General features: G+C 35.9%; 1 protein-coding gene across 4 annotated transcripts in view; it reads left to right on the forward strand.

Moving 5' to 3' along the window:
• Positions 1-22,554, forward strand: part of LOC138329658 (NACHT and WD repeat domain-containing protein 2-like) — a 67,142-nt gene that overhangs the window by 39,147 nt on the left and 5,441 nt on the right. For 2 of the 4 annotated variants that reach the window (XM_069276895.1, XM_069276897.1), the window contains 12 exons: positions 15,971-16,087; positions 16,853-16,930; positions 17,322-17,441; positions 17,808-18,588; positions 19,259-19,461; positions 19,712-20,139; positions 20,290-20,441; positions 20,649-20,863; positions 21,150-21,376; positions 21,618-21,776; positions 21,920-22,049; positions 22,400-22,499. In XM_069276895.1, coding sequence (XP_069132996.1) covers positions 15,971-16,087; positions 16,853-16,930; positions 17,322-17,441; positions 17,808-18,588; positions 19,259-19,461; positions 19,712-20,139; positions 20,290-20,441; positions 20,649-20,863; positions 21,150-21,376; positions 21,618-21,776; positions 21,920-22,049; positions 22,400-22,499 — 2,710 coding nt within the window. Of the gene's footprint in view, positions 1-843; positions 2,123-7,539; positions 8,257-15,970; positions 16,088-16,852; positions 16,931-17,321; positions 17,442-17,807; positions 18,589-19,258; positions 19,462-19,711; positions 20,140-20,289; positions 20,442-20,648; positions 20,864-21,149; positions 21,377-21,617; positions 21,777-21,919; positions 22,050-22,399; positions 22,500-22,554 lie in introns of those variants that run through there. The other 2 variants (XM_069276896.1, XM_069276898.1) reach the window with 2 other exon arrangements.

Raw genomic sequence — 22,554 nt, forward strand, 5'->3', positions numbered from 1 at the left:
TGGGTTTGTAGCTACAGGGAATGCCCAACTGCTTTTTGGAAGTTTCTTGCATTGGCAAAGACGCTTTGTAATGCAATTGTATACCGGTCAAAACCCGAAACTATTCCTGTTATATTTTCTTATTTTATCTTTAGTTATTTGTTATGAGCATAAAGCATAACTGAAATCTCAATTTTGCTCTGACAAAATAAGTGTTAGTAACTTCTGTAAAAATGAATAGAAATATGAAAAAACCCACTCATTAACGTGGGTAAGGGGTATCTAAAGAGGTATATCAGTATCCCCTCAGCAAGGCTCTAATCTCTCCTATACAATAATTACCTGTCATATTTCCAGCTTTAATTGCTTTTTGATAGGTATGTAGTGTCGTGTCAACACAAACACCAGCTATAGTACAGCCGTAACTAATAACAAACAGTACTAGTGATCATTTCAATACCCCCATTGTTAAAACGTACCCGTAAGCTCTGTTTACTTATCATTGTGTATTGTAGGGTTACGTATGAAAGTCTGCTCGTCATGATATAAAATTTAGATTATGATTATTTACTTGAACAATTAAGGGACATTACTTATTTGATGATCAACCTTACAATTGGTTTTTACTCTTTCATTACCGTCGTATTCACCAGCTGTCTGTATTTGTGTTATATAGGATTATAGAAAACTATCGAGGCATACAGCGATAATGGGAATATCTCGCTAAACATGTAAGGAGTTTTCAACACAAACAAATAACACGGGATCACGATATTTTATCAATCATAATACTTTTCTGTTCTATTTAAAGTTTAAAATGTAAAACTGAAAGGTTTGACCCGAGCCACGAGATCGTAATACACAAAAACAACACTTGTAGGGTAGCCCACTTGGTTATCTGGGGATACCGCAGTGTGCCGCACGAAACTCATATACGTATCTCTCTACCTCAGCCTGGTGATTCCACTTAAACTTCACTCCACACGGATTAAAACCAACGTAGGTATGGATAAAAGTATTCTCAGTCAAGTACCCATATACATTTACATTGAGTTTATGCTATAGAATGTTCATGGAGATTCAATATTGACATTTATGATTTAACCGGACTTTTCTCGCTCTGGACTTGCGGAGAGTTGTGACGTTGAAAGAAACTCATTGTACATAGGGACCCTGTCGCCAGGGTTGATAACAACGCTCCCTCTGTCCACACTGATGGAAGGGCTTCCTCCAACACGTAGACTTCACTTTCCCCGGGCGGACGACTTCAAAATTTCACGTGTTAGTGTTAGGTACGAACACATTATGTAGTTTTTATGGAGTTTTTTGTCGCCGGGGCTGTGGTTTAATTGGGAAAAAACCAGGTCAGATTACCAAATACACATTTCTGATGACAGAATCAAGGAACTGCTCCTAAGTGTTCCTATGTCATATCTGTTTGATTCGGAAAGAGATTCAATAACATTCCGCAGTGTAGGACATTCCTAAAACCAGCGTACGTCGGTTACCAGAAGCGGGTGCGATTAGATGATGGTCAACAGTTGTCAACAACATCACTGAAGATAGTAAACACTTCGTTTATATACACGTCTTTCCGTTTTCTGTATTTGAGAAAACATTGTTTAAGATTACGTACAATCATTGATGAAAAATACTTAGCTTTATTTTTACGCATCTACATTTGGATACCATTCATCAAGTTGTTACTGTGGCTGTGAAACAGGGGTACAAACAACTTAATACTAGATATGGGATATTCTGATCGATGACAGGAGTACACCACGTCTGCATTAGGTAAACCATGCTTCACGTATTAGAGCGGCTTTGTGACATTAACCTTAAGTGATCAAGTCTAGCTTGCAGGAAATGATTTGTGAAATTGCAGAAATCGCCAATCCAATACTTTAGCATATGAAATGTTGAATCCTGACGGACAGTGATGCGGTCCTTTAGTCCGTACACTGATTCTCGATAACTACAGGGATAAAAAATGCCCGCCCTTGTGGCTGGAGTAATGAGACAGGAACGACGGAAACACCCTTACCCTCGGTATCTACGGAAACGTAACGATACGTCCCGTCTGGAGAGTCTTAAAGGAGTGGATCTGTCAGAAACCAATGCGCGGGTGTTACATCTGATACAAGTAAGTCATTAGAGGCAGTTACAGTAGTCTCTGACCACCCGTAGTCTTGGTGACTTATTTCACTCAAGTTTTGTGAAATTTCTGACAAGTATAGTAAGGTACGAACTCTCGGGCTCTTTGGTGTGCATCCGCGATAATGCTACCAAGTAAATTGCTTCTAGTAAGTTTACGCATTCTAAAGATGGCCAACTTCAAAACTGTTTACGTAGACTTAACAAACAGGCTGTTTACATAGAATACCACTTAATATTACTTCATTATTGCTACATCTTAAATTACAATAGTTGAAAACATGTTAAAAGTTGAACAAAATCTAAAAACTAAGATTTACACTTGTATGTTTTCGATAGTGTTTGCTATTATCTAATAATGTTAATAATTTTTCACCTCGCTCAATACAACACTTTTCATAGACCCATTATATTTTCGTATCACCCTTGTAAATACTATACTAGTATTATACGTATGATACCACATGTACCGCTGTAACTAGTATCTCCCTATATTGGTGTTAACGTCCTTAAGTTATCCACACCAGTCTTTGTTGGTGGTATACTGTATGTACTAACAGTAAGCTGTCGGGTATAAGGTGATGATCCCCTGGCCCTAAGTAGTATTTGTCTTATCTCGGCGAACATGGTGTCTCCGACATCGTTAACGTTACACGTTAAAGAGTACGGGGTTTATTTTACATAAGATTTAACACGGTATTGATAAATATGACCTAGAACCAATATTACTCAAGTCACATTATATTTTGTTTTGGCGGATCACATTTGATGCACATTCAGTTCATAATTATCGTAAATATGTCACAAAAATGACTTAAACATCAGTTTGAAAATAATGGTATTTTTTTTCTAATGGGTGACTTGACAAGTTCTTTGTAAACTTATACAATAGCAGATATATATTAACTGATATATAAAGATATATATATTTGTATGAGATATTTGAGTTATTTAGGACAAGTACACCTTGGAGAACCTATGAAAACTTGTCATTACATATGTATAAATTCTGATGTTAGTTCTCTTTAATACACGTCATAACAGTGGTAAGGCACGAGGGTTTGACTGATATGTTTTAACATTATTGGGGGGGATAACATCTTAGAACCAGATACCTCCTGACAGTCATTACACAGCCATTTCACCACAGGTATGGGCGATCTATTTCACCACAGGTACGGTCGATCTATTTTCGATTTGTCACCTGTTAATGTATTCACCTGTCAGAAAAATTACATGTTCATCAATATTGGGTCATTATCACCTAGCAACCCCTAAAAGTGGAATTTTAATATGCAAACAATTTCTGTTATACGAATAGTGAAAACTGAATGAAGGTGAAGACGTTATGAATAAAATAAAAGTACAACATAGGCTGCATTAATAAACTGAAAAGGGTATATGTTAATATTGTATTACGGTAAAAATGTTTGAGAGTTTTTTTGGGCTTAAAGTTGTATCGAATCCTTGTTTTCAAACGTTCTGTTGGCGCATATCGATATCAATAAGATCGTATTTCTGCAGCTGTTCTCTAACTATATATTTGTAATGTGATTATTGTATTTGTTAACATTTCTTCTTTTCTGATTTTTCATACCCAGATACAATGTAATAAGATTATTGTCGCATTGAGACGTCTTTAAAATATATATAAAAATACTTTCTGGTACATGTGATTTAAAGTAAGTCCAAAAATATGTCTATTCAGGGTTACACTGGCAAAAACAATGGGGTCGGTTGGTCGGGAAGATTTTTTTAAAAACTTTTTTAAGTGTCTTTCACTCTAAAATAAAGGTCGGAACCGGAGTCTGAGATCGAAATCCCGACTTTTATTTTTTTTTCGTAGAAAAGTGAGGAAAATATTAGGGTCGTCGGGTAACCCTAAACAGACATATCATTTTTTGGGGGCTAATAATCATGTTAACTATATATAATGCTATCCATGATATTGCAATTAAGATGCAATCGATCCTTCATAATCTAGTACATAATTGGGTCATTAGTAAAGTCTCTGGGGTGATTGACCAGATCATCATTAGGACACACCTCTGCCGTGTACCGTTGATGATTACTTGAGGGACAGTGGGGTGTTAGGGTCCTTATACCTATCTCATTAAGTAGATCTAGGTAAGTACAGGTGTAAACCCCTTACAGATCGGCGGGGTCGTATTGTATATTTGTTATAGATCTAGGATGAATGCTCTCACATTTCGTGTAGTCTCGATTTAAAGGTCGTATTCACAAGAATTTGATAAATAAGAAATCTTTTAACAAAGGAACAATGTGTTTAAAGGCCAGGTAGGTAAGGTGGTGACCGGGTAACAAAGACAAGGCTTTATCAACTCAAACAAGAAACTTCCCCAACAAACAGAAAACGAATTAAAAGAAAAATATAACGTATGTTTTCACAATAAAAGTAAACTGTAGACTGTTTCCGCTTCCGACAATAATCAACCTAGGCTGCTTAATAAGGTAAGATCGATATATTGAAACGGAATATCTGTAAACTAATTTCTGTCATATACATCGACCCCTAAAAGTTCTACTACACTTTTGTAAATATGAATCTGATAAAATGAAAAAATAGTTTGGGTTGGATTGCATGGTTTGAAGTCTATCATACTTTGTATGGGGCCCTTTTGACGTTATGTAAGGTCACGTAAAATATAAATAGTTTATGACTACGAATAATGACACAATACCGCCAAATCGTCTGCCACCTAAATCTGTAAGTCTTTTAAATCGACAATTTTCTCACCTTCACTGAAATATTATATTTAATAATAATTCCTTTTCTTGAGTCTGACATTTAAACTCCTAATGTACACTTACATAAGAGTTGAAAACCTTTGATGTATAAAAGGATGTGTTTATAGATTAGTTAGCCAATGAATAGCGGTATATTTTTTCACAGTTTCCTTTATCAATTTCTTACATTGATGCATGCGTGTTACCAAGTGTCAAAGATACAGTTGAAATGTTGAGCCACTTTAATTTCTGGTTAAAAATGAATAAATACTATCATTTATATGACTTAAAAGTAATATTTACGAAAAAATATTTTGCAAAAACAAATTTGAACAAAACGAATAAATCTCAAATGTTACAAAGTCCATATGGGATTCCAGATAAATAAAAAAAAATCTCCAAAGAGCAAGTCTATAGGTATGCCTCAGGTCTAGACGTATATATCAAAGTGTTCAAAAGTAAAAGAAATACATATTGAAAAGTATTATTTGCTAAGTAAAGATTTTTTTTTAAATATATATATCTAATGTTTAAATTATGCCATTATTAAAGATAAAATTACTTAATGCATGCATGGATAACATATTTAAGAACACCAGGTTGTTTATTGTTATATAAAAGTGAGGAAATGTGGGTTAAGTAATTGTTATTCACATCAAATGTAAGTGGTCTATAATTTGTTTGGGTACATTTTCACTTTTATTTACCTATAAATGTAGGTATGTTAACAACTATGTGTATGTGTACAACAGATAAACATTTACTGTATCCTGGTTCAGCCCAAGTTGCGTACTTAACACGTAATTAACTGTATCAACTATTCATTTGATAGCTTACCTTAAAATATTCCGCACACGACTGTGTATCGATAAAAACATGTGATTTATTAGCCTGGCGAGCACCCGAGTTCAGAGTTAGTGTCTTATCTATTTAATGGATTATTTATTAGGTAACAAAATGCATGTTCTTCACTATTTTATTATACCATAAAAACGGATATTTAAAACATACCGATAAGACGTCAATTTCAATATACGTGCCGATATGGAGTTACACGACTTGTTTTTTATTCGAATGTTAATTTACGCGAGCTTCCTCCAACATTAACTATAGTACATCATTCAAGTCAAGGCTATATCATAAGATATTTGGTAAAAGGACACATTAATTTGATATACCGCAAGCATTCGAGCATATGCAATCTAGTTTGTTGCTTTATATAAAATATATTTTATAGCCAAGATTGATTTTTTTTAAGTTTTCTCATAATTGTTAAAAAGAGTGAGTAAACTTTAATTTTCTTTCTGCATAGCACAGATGAGTTCCAGCTCGAATGGAATGTTACCATGTGCCGAGACAATCGAGCAACATCAGTGCGATCCAATTATCTTTTGAAATGCCATAATATGAGAATAAACGTATTTTAGCGGGTATCATATGTATCTTTCTGCTTTCGGTATTGAATTATTTCAATCAAAATTGAAAATAAATAAAATAAACGCATTTTGAATTTATTATTTCATTTTTTCATCATTTTTGTTCGACATGGAGTGAAAAAAATGGAATTGTCTTGCACTTAAAAATACTTTTAACGCATGATCTATCACTTTATTTAAATCCAGTTGAATTCTATATTTCTAATGATGTTGGGATATCAAAGATTTCATAACATTAGTAAGTTTGTGATGATTTGAATATTAAACGACATCGATACGTACTCTTGACAAAATGTCAATGGATTAATAGAAATATAAGTAAATATACTTGGTAATGGATCCTAAGTCAGCCATGCTAATGTATTATAAGTAACCGCTGTACACAATGGTCCGCCGTAACGTATTTACATTACAGCTAATGCCTGACCAATATATGGCCAGGAAGCATTAGTCTGGACAGTGCTGTCTGTACACCACGACAGGTTTGGACTTTTATACCTATGTATCGTTAATCATTTAATACATGACACTGTCGTTATACAGTTGATTTAAAAATTGACACGAAAAATCCATGTTGTAAAATATTTTCTTTATCAATACTTATACAAGGTTCATATCATTCTTTTTGTTTCCTACGTCGTAATAATTACTAAAATCACATTTTTTCTGTTGTTCTCTTTGAAAGAAATGCATTATATAACAAATAACAAGTTATCCGTACTAAGATAACGGGCAATCTAAAACTTCAATCAAGCTGATTGAATAACCATGTGTGGTTGTTAGTTTCCGTTTATGACAGTGTATTGGCCTTTATAGAAAATAAATAGCACCGGGCCTTGAGTTTAAACGCTAACTGCTCTACATTTGAAGACTACATGCACCAGTTAGTACGGTATATAGGGTTTATTCGGGGTAGATAATCTGTTAATACCTCTCTAACCTCAAGTGGATTAGCTTATCTAAACAAAACGAAAGTCTTATGGTGAAGTTACCGCACACTGTATTTTCCCAATGTTCCCAAGCGTCTCATAAGGCCGCAAAGGTATTGCCAACTTAGCTACTTGAGCTGTGAAATTGATTTTAGAGATAATTCAAGTTGTTTTCCTGATGTAACAGTAAACAATGAAGATTCCTTACCTGTAAAGGTAAAGAGATATTTAAATGACTACCTTGATATACAGGTGTCTGTATTGTTACGATATATACTTACAAGTTTGATTTCCGTTGGTATGCACTAGTCGATACGACACATGCTCATTTTTCGGCTTTCTTTGTGACTTGGAAACAGCGTGGAATAACTGTTCCGGGTAAAGACACACGGAGACTTGACCGAATCAACCGTGAATTATATCTTTATTCTAATCAATTGAGAGAATGGTCACGGTGGATGGTTCCGATTAACATTAGAAAGCCGTCATTGATAAACATTTAACATATCTAGTGAACGTCGTCTAGGAACAAGAGTTCAGTAACACAGTGTTTAATTTAGCCACTTAGACAACCGTTTGGAGGGTACCTACTTAGTGACAGTGTTGTTTGAGGTCGTGTGTATTCTCTGGAGAGGATGGGCAGACAGTTCCGACCGTGTCGGGTTTCTGGGTAAATAGAATAACCAAACAGAGTATGTCATTATACTCAATGTCGTGGTGCCAATGGTCCTGCCCGTCTTGGATTCAGTGATATCGATAGACATGTTCATGGTAAACTTTCTACGGGAAATGACCATCCTTCATTTATGATGACAATATCGTTGTATCTAGCCATAATGGAAATGGAAACCGACAACATAAAGGAGTGCGATTCGTAAACTCTCCCTTTTATTTTGAAAGGTTTTGTGCTCAATTGAAATTATTACGATAAAGAAGGAAATCTAGTGATGGAAAGAGCAGAAAGTCTGTTTCTTCTTCCCCAGCTTACCGTTACTAGCTTTCGAGTGAATGTAAGTATTCAAATTATATATTAATGGTGTAATATTATTTCATGAGGTCTGATTAGGTCGCCATAATATCCCTTCATCGGGTTTATAAACCTCCTAACGTATTGGAACTATTGGCGATTAATTGGTGCTTTTATGTCAAACTACCAGTCAAGTATGTATTGTTACTGTAACAGGTAAATACACATACAAAAATGTAATGTTACTATTTGTATTCAGTATTAATTGTTGTCAATTAAACCCGACTTTAAACATCCACATGTACTTGCTTTAAAACCATCCTTAATGGTAAGCTGATAGAGTGATGTAGATAAGTTTATTTGCTCTTATATCTGCGAGGAATAATTAAACTATTGTTCTGTATGAATTATAAATAGACACTCTACCATTAATGATATTTGGAGATAGATTGGAGCTTCACTTTTCCGATGTGTTGAAGTGTTTGTCTAATTGATTGTAGTCATATTTCTGTCGCGTTAAATTACCTCATTAGAAAGAACACAGATAACCTTACACTTTAAAAAAACAATAAATAAAAAGGTACATAACTTCAACAGGATGCAAATCGCTCAATCATTACATTTATAATTAACTATTTAGAACTTACAGTACATTAAAAGGATATAAATTATGTATTTCCTTTCATTTTATCTATCAAACAGAGTACATAATGACAAAAGTCGATATCAACATATGTTTTATTTCATGGTGGACAGTGTACATGTTCATTCCTGATATAGTTGATAATTTGAATGGAGAAATTCGGTACACCTTAATTCACAGTTTAAATACCCCCAAACAGCGCGCTATGTACCGGCGTTATAGCCTTGATTGAAATCCCTATTTATAACTCCTGGCTTATTTTGGTTGTAAATACAGAGATAGAAAGTACCACGTACTTTAATTCAGAAATAGAAAACCTACTACACCTGCATCTGTCAATCTAAACTTTTACTTCGTTAATACACGCGAATTAATGTAACACAGCACTATGTATTGTGAAGTTAATGAAAGATTTAAAAGACTTGTGTAGAAAAAAGTAATTTTGAAACTACAAAAGGAAAGCACAAACACAAAAACCACTGATTCCAATAAATTATATCTCTTTATTTTGAAGTCTCATATTCACAAGAAAAATATGTATACATTGCAGTAAAATGATACTTAAAAAATATCCTAATTTATCTTCACTGGTTATCCTCATCAGTATATCAATATACTGATATCAATCCTTTATCATTCCAATAGTCTTCATTCACATCATGACCGACTTTAATTTTAGCTATTTCATGAATTGTGACTGAATAAGTTTATGTCTGAAACTGTTACTCAAATAACTTTTTCGCATTTGGATGAGTAGCTTCTCATCTGCTCATATTTAATGTGTATTTTATATAATTCTCTTTCAAAAATCACAATTATCACCTTCTTGCCATTGATTGTAGGTTGGCGAGGGAGTTTTTTTTATTACTTTATCTATATATGATACGATAGACGGGATAATGACATGGACCAGTAAACCTCGAATATTAAACATGTCGTAATATAATAGAGCAAAAACCCTGGCTTAATCACTATAACCGCTACAGACAATGTTTGACTTTCTGTATATATATTGATTTAAGATATATAAAAAACGAGAAACCATAATAACACAAAGGCAGGTTCTGAATTAAAGACCGAAGGACATTTATACCTGGCGTAGCTAATTCATACAACGGCACTCAAAACAGATCTATTCTCTACTTCTTGAAAAAATACATAAATAATTTCCAATTGCTAATTGAAAACATGTCAGTTGTCAGAGGTAGATAATACACCGGTTGTAATTCCATACGAAACGCCGTTTAAGTTGTTTGCACAATACAAGTGTATTATTAAACTACGTGACCATGGTCACTCGTCTTTAAGACAGACTTGGTGACATTTCCAAGTGCTAGTGGATATAACAGGTGCCTAGCAAACCCCCAAATATACTGACGTTATTTCAATAGTCTATAGAAGGCGTGCACGTAATAGTGACGACAGCGGTGCCTTAGGATAATGTTTCACAAATCAGGAAATTCGTACGCCCATTGTACACCGTTGCCAATCTGATTTACGACCAGACCTTGGGGATCTCAATTCAACTAAATTAATAACCACCTGCGGTTTACAAAACAAAGTGATTGAACGACGTAACATAATGATAATGAAAAAAATAATAAATAAATGAACATATACTGTTTATTTATCCTACCGATCTATCACTGTCCTTTACGTATATTGATTCAAGATAAGTAATTATCCATTTAAAATTAATTGCTACTTCATACAAAAGGCAATATACTACTGACAGTGTATCAGATTAGCATTAGGTATTATGGGGAACACATTCACTTTGTGTCTTTGTTAGTCTGCCATTTATTATTATTGCTCACCTGGCCCAAAGGGCCGGTGAGCTTATGTCATGGCGCGGCGTCCGTCGTCCGTCGTCCGTCGTCCGTCCGTCCGTCCGTCGTCCGTCTGTCCGTCAACAATTCCTTTAAATGGCTACTAGTCATAGAGTTCTGCATGGATTGTAACCAAATTTGGCCACAAACATCCTTGGGGGAAGGGGAACAGAACTTGTATTAATTTTGGCTCTGACCCCCCTGGGGCAGGAGGGGCGGGGCCCAATAGGGGAAATAGAGGTAAATCCTTTAAATCGCTACTAGTCATAGAGTTCTGCATGGATTGTAACCAAATTTGGCCACAAACATCCTTGGGGAAGGGGGAACAGAACTTGTATAAATTTTGGCTCTGACCCCCCGGGGGCAGGAGGGGCGGGGCCCAATAGGGGAAATAGAGGTAAATCCTTTAAATCGCTACTAGTCATAGAGTTCTGCATGGATTGTAACCAAATTTGGCCACAAACATCCTTGGGGGAGGGGGAACAGAACTTGTATAAATTTTGGCTCTGACCCCCCGGGGGCAGGAGGGGCGGGGCCCAATAGGGGAAATAGAGGTAAATCCTATAAATCGCTACTTGTCCTAGAGTTCTGCATGGATTGTAACCAAATTTGGCCACAAACATCCTTGGGGGAAGGGGAACAGAGCTTGTATAAATTTTGGCTCTGACCCCCCGGGGGCAGGAGGGGCGGGGCCCAATAGGGGAAATAGAGGTAAATCCTATAAATCGCTACTTGTCCTAGAGTTTTGCATGGATTGTAACCAAATTTGGCCACAAACATCCTTGGGGAAAGGGGAACAGAACTTGTATAAATTTTGGCTCTGACCCCTACATACCACCATACAATTTATCCAGAAACAGAATTAAGTCATATGGAAATCGGAGGTAATATTACCCAGAACATGACTTGGCATACAAACCGTGGCGATTCGCTCTGTTATTATTCATCGATTTTCTAATCATCGTCACCAACCATGTTGAACTCTTTCCATTACCAAGACAGTTGCAGTTTCCGACCCTTGGTTCCAGCAATGGCGTTTGTTAACGCATCTATGTTGATTGGGATCACATGTGTTTCATATCGATAATGTTAATAAACATCTGTGAAATGCACACCTTTGTATATTACTACTTTGCCATGCGTTTGTATATATACATGTATACTGATATCAAGTAGCTATGTATCAAATAATTAACTTAATATGTTGTTTATCTATCTCATTTATCAGTGATATTAAAATTGATATTAAAATAAACTTTATTAAACAACTCTTGTCTGGGTAGTATGTAAAATAGAACACTTTTGAATATGTATATATGTATAATTGTGACAACAACCATAAAATTCATTGCGGAAGGAGGCAAAGATAGGAACATTAAAACGAAGGTTTACATGCAAAGCATGTGTAATAACTGTGTTTGTCTATATACATTAAAATTAAATGGTTGTTAACATAAAATATCATCGAACGTTTTATCACTTTGGTTGGCTATAAACCTGCTCATGTGTACTGATTTCCATGCTGCTGTGAATGCCAATGCCTGTCTTTGATGTTTGAGGAATATTTCACTCCCCGAGGTATGTAGATGTTAGGTGGCCTACATGATCACAGTAGGTGTATAGCCGAGTTTGTAGAGGATCCAATGGACGATGAAATGTTCAGATCATAAACCATGACATTTTCCACACGAATCAAAATCAACCAGTTCATGAAGAAAATTTTATGTAAACTTCAGAAAATAAAATAAACGTGTTTTCTAGCATTCGATTAACTGTGAATTGCGATTTCACATTGTTTTTATGCTTCAGGGATTTTGGTAAATAAAATTGATTTTTTTAAATGTCACTTTTCATTCCAAAACTTCCATTAAATGATGTTTATTATTTTGAAAAGGAAGATTCATATTTTGATATTACTCGTTATGCTATTTTGAAAAGAAGGTTCATAGTTTCATATTGCGCATGTGTATTATTTTGAAAGGAAGGTTCATAGTTTCATATTGCGCATGTATATTATTTTGAAATGAAGGTTTATAGTCTAATATTACGCAATTTGTGATTTAATACAGTTGTGAAGATGCCTACGTGATCAATCGAAATTGCAATGTACATATAATGCAGGTTCTTATACCAAATGGTCTAGGCATCATCAAAGCAGTCCACTGCAGGAATAACAACTATCAAGTTTGTGTGTTTCCTAGTCTTACCATAATACTTAAAGTGTTCGTGAAGAACATCAATTAAGTTTGGAGGTGTTGGCGCAATACATCTTTCTATATCCTACCAACACACTGCTGCCGTTTTTTGCTCCATCTCCCGGACATTTAGCTGAATACCTTACAGGTCGTGCAGCTCGTACCACATTAAGTCTACTGACTGCCAGCTAAAGCGTTATTTAAAAGGCGAATTACTCACACTGGTATGCACAAGAAAACATTTCTATTATGCCGAGATCTAAGCTGGATTGATTGTGGTAATCTATTTGTAAATTTCAGCTCCACCCGAATTATATATTCTATTACACAAGTCCTGGTCGAGACAACGACTCCTCTAAACCCATTTTATATATCCCATTATGTGCCATATTATATAACAGGTACACCCAACTCAATATCAAAATGGAGGCCACTGACACCTTTACGTCAATAGTTACTTTTTGGCTTACATAAAGCTGTTTAATTGTTCAATGAAATAGAGGAAGATGAAATAGTTATGTAATGCTTAATACAAGTATTTTGCACCGAACTTCAATTATTATAAATGATACATGTGATAATTAAAACGTAATAGGAAGGCACAGAGAAACATCATTTAATATTTTATACAATTTTGTAATATTAATTTAAATGTAATATGTATTGCTTGTGATGTATTTAATGTTGTAAATATTGAATATTTTTGTGTCGACCACTTGGAAAACGTGTCTCTGACTCCAAGTGTGATCGAATTAAAATAAAGTGTATTATTATAATATTTGATACAATTTCAAGTAATGTTCCATACTCAGTTTGTTTGAAAAGGCAGAACATTTGTCTTCTGTCCTACAGTTCTTATGTAATGGAATTTTATATTTCAATTTTAGAACTATTGTTGTATTTATAATGGAACCATCCATGGAACGGTGGTAGTCGTGATGTTTTAAAACTGACGATTTACTGATGATAAGACACCGTCCAGACATTAGTAGCTACAGCAATAATACACATATCGTGTTTATTTCCCACTGGAAACAATAACACGGAGGATCAAATAGATCTAAACAACCAACCATCGCAGTCTCCACTATCCCGTATCATTTATTCCTTGCCGTAATGTGTTTATCAGTATCAATGTTATTACATTGGTTTCGCCGATATTAAAGAATCTTGCACAGGTTTCCAAAACATCACGAGCCTGAGATCAGGATATCATGTGTTCACACCAAGGGTAAATGATGACAGAATTCAGAATTATTGGAATTTTATGCAAAATTGAATTTCTGTTGTTTATGGCAAAGAAACGTAAAGTGTTGTATGATTAAGAATTTGTTATTTCGACGATAAAGTTGTTTTGTATGATTAAGACTTTGTGATTTCGATGGTGTTATTTTGAGATCTGTAGCTTTACTATAGACATAATATTCTAACTACGTGGTAGTCTCATTGTTAAGGTAGACTATCGTCAGATCCGATTCCACCTCAAGGTTTACATTCCAATGATTGAAAGAAGTCTCTCGGTATTGGGCATGCTCATAAAATCTTTTAAATCGCTTTATTTTGGAAAATAACAAGATCACCAATTACAACTAGCTCAAATCAAGCCTACATTTATCGAGTTGTAGAACATGAAATTAGTTGAGAACGGGTTATTTAAAGGTCAGTACGAACATTATACTACAATTGTCAGGTGTAAGTAGCCAATAGCCGTGGGATATGAAAGGGGTGAGTGAGTGTAAGACAGTCATAGGTAGCACAGTTTCATAAATATGCATCAACCTCAAGAATCATTCTAGCTCAAATGCGTTTTCGTAATCTATTTTTTTAACTTCATTACTTATATACGATGGAGAATTTTCACAGTGGTATGAACTATTGATAAAATTAGTTCCTGGTGATACTTTGATTTATTAATAACAAACATTCATACACGATAACTGATAATACTGTTGAGACTTTACATGGTAATGTAATGTGCTAACAATGATAGCATAGCTATCGTAGTGAAAAATACGACGAGAACTCAATTACATCAAAGATGAAATGACCGAATTCACCGTATTTCAGAAAAAATAGTTTACTAGTACCAAGCATGACTGTTAACAACGACAATGAATATAGTGTACAGAGAAACTGTCTCTTAAGTGGAAAATGTGTAAAGGTGTCGGGTGGTAGTATTTAGTTAGTACTCCAATGGGTAGTTTTAAACGTAGATGCAACTCAATGGAAAAGACCTAATCCATTTCACCTTCAGGTTTGACAATAAAGTCAAAGCAAAATATATCAATAACAAAGCTGAGCACTGGTTAGCAACTAATGAGGTTTCCGTGTATAACACGGACGTATGTTAGAATCGACTGTACAAGAGTCTCTAGGTAATCGTTTGGAACCATATTCAAAACGTAAAACAGGTCAAGTTTGTAATTACCTTTTATTGTTCATACCTTTTCAGCAGTAATTGTTCCATTCACACCAGGGATGTCAAACCTAATATACACCTGTATATGTACTATTGTAAAACACAACAGTCTTGAACATAGCTCTGAGCTCAAATATTCATTGTCACTTAACGAGAAAGTCTCGTAAAACCAGTAGTATGTATCAATTAAAAATACAATAGTACAGGAATTTCAGACCAACGGCAACTATACAAGGACACTAACAACAGACAATTGTTCATTCTATGTTAATCACTGAAAGTTAGGTTGCGGAACACTTGTGTACGCTAAGTGCACTGGCGTTATGATTATTGTTATGATTTAGAAATGTTTTGTATGTTTACTTCACAGCTTCATTAACTCTATTAAAACAATAATATCGCAATGGAAAATGATACAAAAGCATCAAACAGATCAATAAAAGATAAACATTTTCAATCTTAGCTATACTGCACTTTCATTATTCTAACAATGCATTTGAGAGTTCAGAAAATATATTATTCTTAAAAGCCCAAGAAGGGCTGAAAGAGTTATCGTCTAAGATTTGTGTTTTTGTCCCTATATATGTATTTATTACTTTATTAATATCTTCATTTTGTAGGATAATATTAAAAACTGTGTAGATACTGACCGAACGTATTTGCTATTACAGGCATCTAATGATGGCAGGAAGAAGGCGACAGTGTTACCTCCCTTGCCAATTGAGAGGGAGCCCACCTTCCAGCGCCAGCCCAGAACCTTACAGTCACTCCAGGGCGCCCCGGAGGAGGTAAATATAATGTCTAACGGATAGTTGGAAGGTAAAAGTAACCGCGAATAGAAAGAAACAATTTCCCAGATAAAGCAATATCTTTAGAAAAAGGAAACTTAAATAAATAATAAGTTAATGTGAAACCGAAAATGATTCCATGCGTTATTATATACATATCGCTCAACTAATCTGATAACTGATTATAGTTAATTGGGAATCGTAACAAGCTATTAGAAACAATTACTCAGGGAAAGAAAAACAATACAGTGTTACGTTTTCAGAGTGTCCAAAATAGATTTCCTTACATTTCTGAAAAATGTTCTGAAAAATGCCTATAACTATTTCAATTGTCAAACTCCAAGACTGCTACTTGACGGAAAGCGGGTAAGTTAGTGTAGGATTTTTTTTAAATCTAGGGAGTAAGGGTAACCTACAAATGAAATATGAGAAAGAAGATCTTTGAAGTATGTAAAATGATAGTGTTAAACTGATTGAAACGGACGCCAGTATAAAGACAATGGTCATTTTAACTAGTCCACCATCTGATGATGAAATTTGAAAAATTGCACGCATATTATAGATATAAGTGTCCTTTATGTTAACAACTGAAACGCCTTATGCAAACTATTAAAAACTAGAGTAAGTTTAGTCAGCCGATCATTAACCACATTTTATATTCATTTGTCAATCATTTGTATTATTAAGTATATAAAATGGAGGAACATTGGGTACGTATCTTCCACTGTATACGACTGGTTTATAGTGCCATGTTTGTCCTTACAGGCTGGGGAGAGCCATTGGCAGATACAGAGTAAGAAGGTCAGCATGGATGTAGACAAACGAATCGTCAACCACCTCAGGGTAGGTAATACTGCCCAGCCAAAACATCCATAGGATTCAATACTACATACTACCCAGCCAAAACATCCATAGGATTCAATACTGCCGAGCAAAATATCTTATAGCATTCAATACTGCTCAGTCAAAACATCCATGGGATTCACTGATTTTTCACAAATCACCAATATCATTGGCTATAAAGAGTTTAAGGAATTATTATGTGGTACTTAATGCGTTTTATTATACACACACACTTTTACTTTAGCCATATCTATTGTGATGGCATTAATTGTGTAAATGATATTTAATATGTTATGAGATGGTAAATTAAGGGGTTGTGAAAATGTCCAGATTTAATTGATATCTTGTGGAGAGTCGATTGACAACTTGATATTGTAATGTTCCCAAACAGAGGAAGATGAACAAACGGTTACAGAATCGACTGACTGCCCTAGACCCGAGCTCAGACGAGGTGTCTAACAACGATGGCCAGGAATGGGCGAATGGCAGGAAAGTGGGCAGTGTGAAGACGGTAAGATTCCATGGGATCTCTTGCAATTCTACTTCAATATACTAGATTATGTATACATTTACCTGCCAAAATTCGTAATTGTAGTTATTAAGATTAGCAATTTATATCCAATCGGAACAGACAATTCCGACAGTGAATAACCCTATAGATCGCATGCGTATTGAAAATTGACCAATCGCCACATGTAATCAGAAATAGTGACTTATATGGGGTTGCTTGATAAACAATATGGGATAGAGTAAGCGACGTTAAATTGATGTAAGCTAACGGCGACTGTTTTGTTCCAATTATTAATTAATATATATTTTAAATAAGTTTGCTAGGCTGTGCTTTATCCAGCATAATATTTATCTTTTCTCACAACAGCCAAGGAGCCACGAAAACGAATTATTCAACAAATATTCCGATACCGGTGAAAAGTTAACTGTGAAACAACGTAAATCATCCCTTAAGAAGCCATCCAAAGTGATACCAAACGGTCAGCACAATGGTCAGCACAATGACAAGCACATCGGTCAGCCCAATGGTCACCACAATGGCCAGCACCATGGCCAAGTTAATGGATATGAAACAATTGATAGTAATAGTAGTAATTTACGGAATGGCGTTCACAAGAGAGAGGCGGGGACGACAGACGATAATAGCGTTCCTAGCGACACAACACCTCGTCCAAAACGTGTGCCATCTGTCACTATAGCTGTAGAGGATGTGTCGAAACAAACAGGAAGTGATAAAACTACGGATACAAAAAGTGTAAAACAAAATGACGGGTCAAAAGATCCAAAACAAAAATCCCACACTAAATCTGCAAAAACTGATAGTGACAAGTCTGAAACACCGGGTGACACGGAGGAAAACGAAGGTGAGGCATCAGATGTAGAGGAGGAGGAGGACGATGATGAATTATTTGATTTAACAAGACTTAAAACCAAACTGGGAGAAAGCCCTGAACCGGAAGAGATTGAAAGTTTCCGGAAACTCAGTGTGAGTCCCGTACAAACCCCGTGTGTGTTAAGACCTTTGACTCGAGGAGAATCCCAATATGGCGTAGGGGACAGAATGACAGATATTTTGAAAGGACATGTGCACCGAATGTGTCAGCCCGAAAGTACGGTGATTCCTATATACATCAGCTCTGGATTCACAGGTAATTATATCCAAGTATTAAATATAAATTCAAGTATCACCTAATAGCATATTTGACATTATTGATACGTTTACAATATAAAACGCCATTAAATTATTTTACCTGGCCTTGAATATTTGTCCATGATTAAATCAGTTAATGCTATTTGAATGAGTGAAAGTGTGAGATACCAAATTGTATTATTTATACAAAATAATGAACTACATATATCACGAGAGATTGAAACAAGACTGTTGCAAATGTCTTTGTGTTTACTGATTACTGAATAAAAAATACATTTAGAAAGAAAAATCTTTAACCTGGCCGCCTCGGTATCATGAAACATATCCAAATCTGTCTTAATTTCAGACTTAGCCAATCAAAGATGACGTTACATAACGTTATGTCATATAAATCAAAATTTAAGTTTAAGATTCTTTCCAGATCATGGAGCCTGATTTTTAAATAGAAAGAATCTGATAGTACAAGCATGATGTAAAAATCAAAACTTTTAACATTTAATGTGATATGAAGAATCGATTGATACTGATATGAAATATGAAATAGCCACTTACGTGATATGAGAATCGTTTGTATGAGAATTCAATCTTAACATATGTTGAAGGAGAACAGCTATTTACAATATATATTGATAATATACATGTTGTTCATTTGTTTAATTTCTTTTTAGATACGTTGGCTGAGAAGACAGCCTTCCAGGAGAAAGTGTCGTTATCCCTGAGGGAGTACTGTGCTGCCCGGGGATACGAGCTGGAGCTATATGACCTACACTGGGGGTTGACGGATACCATCACGGATGACCATTCCTACCCAGACACGTGTCTAAACACCATCAATACATGTCTGGAGTCTAACTCTGGACTCAACATGCTCGTAAGTATTACAAACACCTGCCATTCTGTATTATATTGTTACTTTGTTTACATCAATACAAAAGTCATTGTTATGCTTGCATTCGTTCATAGCCCAGCTTACTTAATAATGATTCTGATTTTGCATTAAAATTGGAACATAAAATATGTTTCATTCCAGTTGTTCAGATGTACTGTCACAACTTCTATATGATATTTGTAGGCTCTTATGACACGTGTTGCTTCTCTTTTTTCCATCCTGTTCCTCTCAGCTTTTGCTTGGGGAGAAGTATGGACCGTATATCCTGCCATCAAAAATACCCGTGGAGGAGTTCAACGCCTTTTACGACTTCGTCCAGGATTTCCGCCAAAGAGAAATTGACCTTATCAAGGAGCAAATAGATGATATAACCTTCGCACGAGCTGAGCGCGAGCGGCAGCGTCAGGATGCAGAAAGCGTTCTGACCGATGCCACCGATATCTCAGGCGGAGATGGTAGCACGAGGCCATTAGGATCAGGTACATCAGCATCGCAAACCAAGACAAGACGGCAAATCGCAGATCTGGCGAAGGCAGAGGCCGCGACCATCAAGAGTCTTCAGGAGCAAGAAGCAGCTTTAGTTGACCCTGAAATCTTGAAGGAATGGTACAGTCTAGATGAGAACTGTATCCCGCCAATTTACAGACTGCACAATATCAGGTGAGACGGTTATCGTGTACCAGCCATTTGCAAGACAATAGTTTTGCTTTTACGAAATAAAGTCGTGAATTTTTGTGATTTTTGATTTCCAAAATCATTGAAAATATGTATGCTTTCGATTGTTGATCAATAAGTGATTGGGTTTTCCAGCACACATTACAAAGATTTCGCCAATCCAAAGAAGAGGGAAGCTGCAAAGAATTCCTTTACTGAAGTCGCGAAGAAACTCCGTCGAATCTTTGACGAATTCACTCACATGGTGATCATTGATCCGTTTGCAAAGAAGAAGTACTTCTCCACCAGTAAGTTCGTCATGTAACTGTTATATATTCTAGCTTGCTGATTTTGAGTTTGATTTGTCTGAAGATGATTGTCAGAAATTAATTTAATGTCTATGGTTTTCCGAAACGTACGACTAAATCTGTCAAGCACAATTCACAACAACGCCAACGTCAAATGTTATCCACGTGCACGTGTACATTTGAGGTAAATGCTTATTCCAATTTCAGTGCTTGGCCTTGAGATAGAGCACGGTATCCTGGAGACTGACGCCACAGACAACCATTGTATGGTGGTACAACGTACCATCACAGACATCAGTAGGAATCTCCACGACAGCGCCGCGCCAGATTTTGTGGACATCAGTCCGGACAATCCGCACGCTCTGGACAAAACACAGTCCGCCATCATCCAGGATCTCAAGTTAGAGACACTTCCAACTAAGGTAGGACACACAATGAAGCATTCTCATAAATGGATATCTTACATAAAACACTTACACATCTGTATAAGTACGTATATAATGTTCGTAGAAAATATTGCGAACTGATTGGGACTATGCGCAGCGGTTTCGAACGGTTGCTCATTCAACAGCGTTTCCTTTAATGTATTCTGAGGTTCGGTTTTACCAGGCATCCAGGATAGGGAGAAAGAGGGAATAAGAAAGGACACACAAAAATTATCTGTCTTTATAATTGCTTTCACTTCCATTTTCACTCCGTCCTCCACAGGTGGGAGTAACGAACATCCTACCGTACGATGTGGAATGGGCCGCCGGAGGAGTGATAGTTGGAGGTCACAGGTCACACCAGCATTATATCGAACGCATGTGCAAACAGGTCACGGACAATCTGAAAAGACAACTTTGTGCTTACTTTGAGGATAGGAAACGAAAAGTGGACAACAAAACCAGACTCTTTGATGAAGTGTCGCAGCATGTGGCGTTTTGTCACGAAAGGTATTAAATATCAATACAAATTTACTAATTCGTATAAAACTGCGTCAGTCTTCACTCGAAAGCAATATTTCGCACCATATATTTTAACCTGATAGACAAAAGCGATATAATTTAATATCACATAAAATGATATTATAGAATGAAACATTAATTTGTATTTTTTGAGTGTAATATCTGGTAATACCTATATAAGTCCTCTGCGTAAACCATTTTTTTCAAATTCAATGTATACCTTTGCCAGAACGAAGCACTTCCAGGGACGAAAAGAGTTGCTTCAGCTGGTGAAGTCCTACCTCCGGTCCAGGTGTCCGTCTCCACTGGTACTGTATGGGAAGGCTGGCTGTGGTAAAACTGCTCTGTTGTGTAAGACGGCCAAGGAGACACACAAGTGGTTCAGAGGGTAAGCTCTTCCACAGAAAAGATCTAAATCATTTATTAATTTTACGTTCTTCGGTGATATACCAAAACACTCTTTCAAAGCTCTTATTCTCACCTGAAATCTATATTACTGCCTATCAATAACAATGAATTTTACGTTTTCAGACAGAACATGAGCGTGTTACTCCGGGTGATCGGGATCACGACCAGCTCCACCAACGTCAGATCGCTCCTCCGGGAACTCTGTCTTCAGATGTGCCATGTGTTCGGCAGTAATGAAGACGACGTCCCCACGGTAAGTTTTATTCTCTATGCCAACCCCCTTTTGGGAACAATTCCATTAAATAAAATAGAACTCGCTTTCTTTCTTTAATCAAAGCGTAGAGTGTTGAGTGTATAACATACCATAGTCCCTCAAAACAAGCATTTACTCGCCATACTCAACACATTCCGCGTGTTAGACCATCCTCAAAGGACAGCTGTTGTTAATATGTTAAGCATGACCAATCAACCGGCCAACTTGATCGTTAATGTGCGCGTGTATTATTGAAGTTGTTTAACCTTTTTGATTTAATAATACATATTGTAAAGATCTTTGGTATGTGGAGATGAAAATGAATCCAACATTGCGTTTTCTACTTCTAGGACTATAAAGGCCTGATGAACGACTTCACTCGTCACCTGTCGCTGGCTACACCAGAAAACCCCATCGTTATAATTCTTGATTCTCTGGATCGCCTGTCAGGTAACTTTCTTGATTTTAATTTTTTTATAAAATAAGACGTACGTTTACCAGAACA

Source organism: Argopecten irradians, chromosome 8, assembly GCF_041381155.1.
Source record: "Argopecten irradians isolate NY chromosome 8, Ai_NY, whole genome shotgun sequence".
NCBI classification, from domain to species: domain Eukaryota; kingdom Metazoa; phylum Mollusca; class Bivalvia; order Pectinida; family Pectinidae; genus Argopecten; species Argopecten irradians.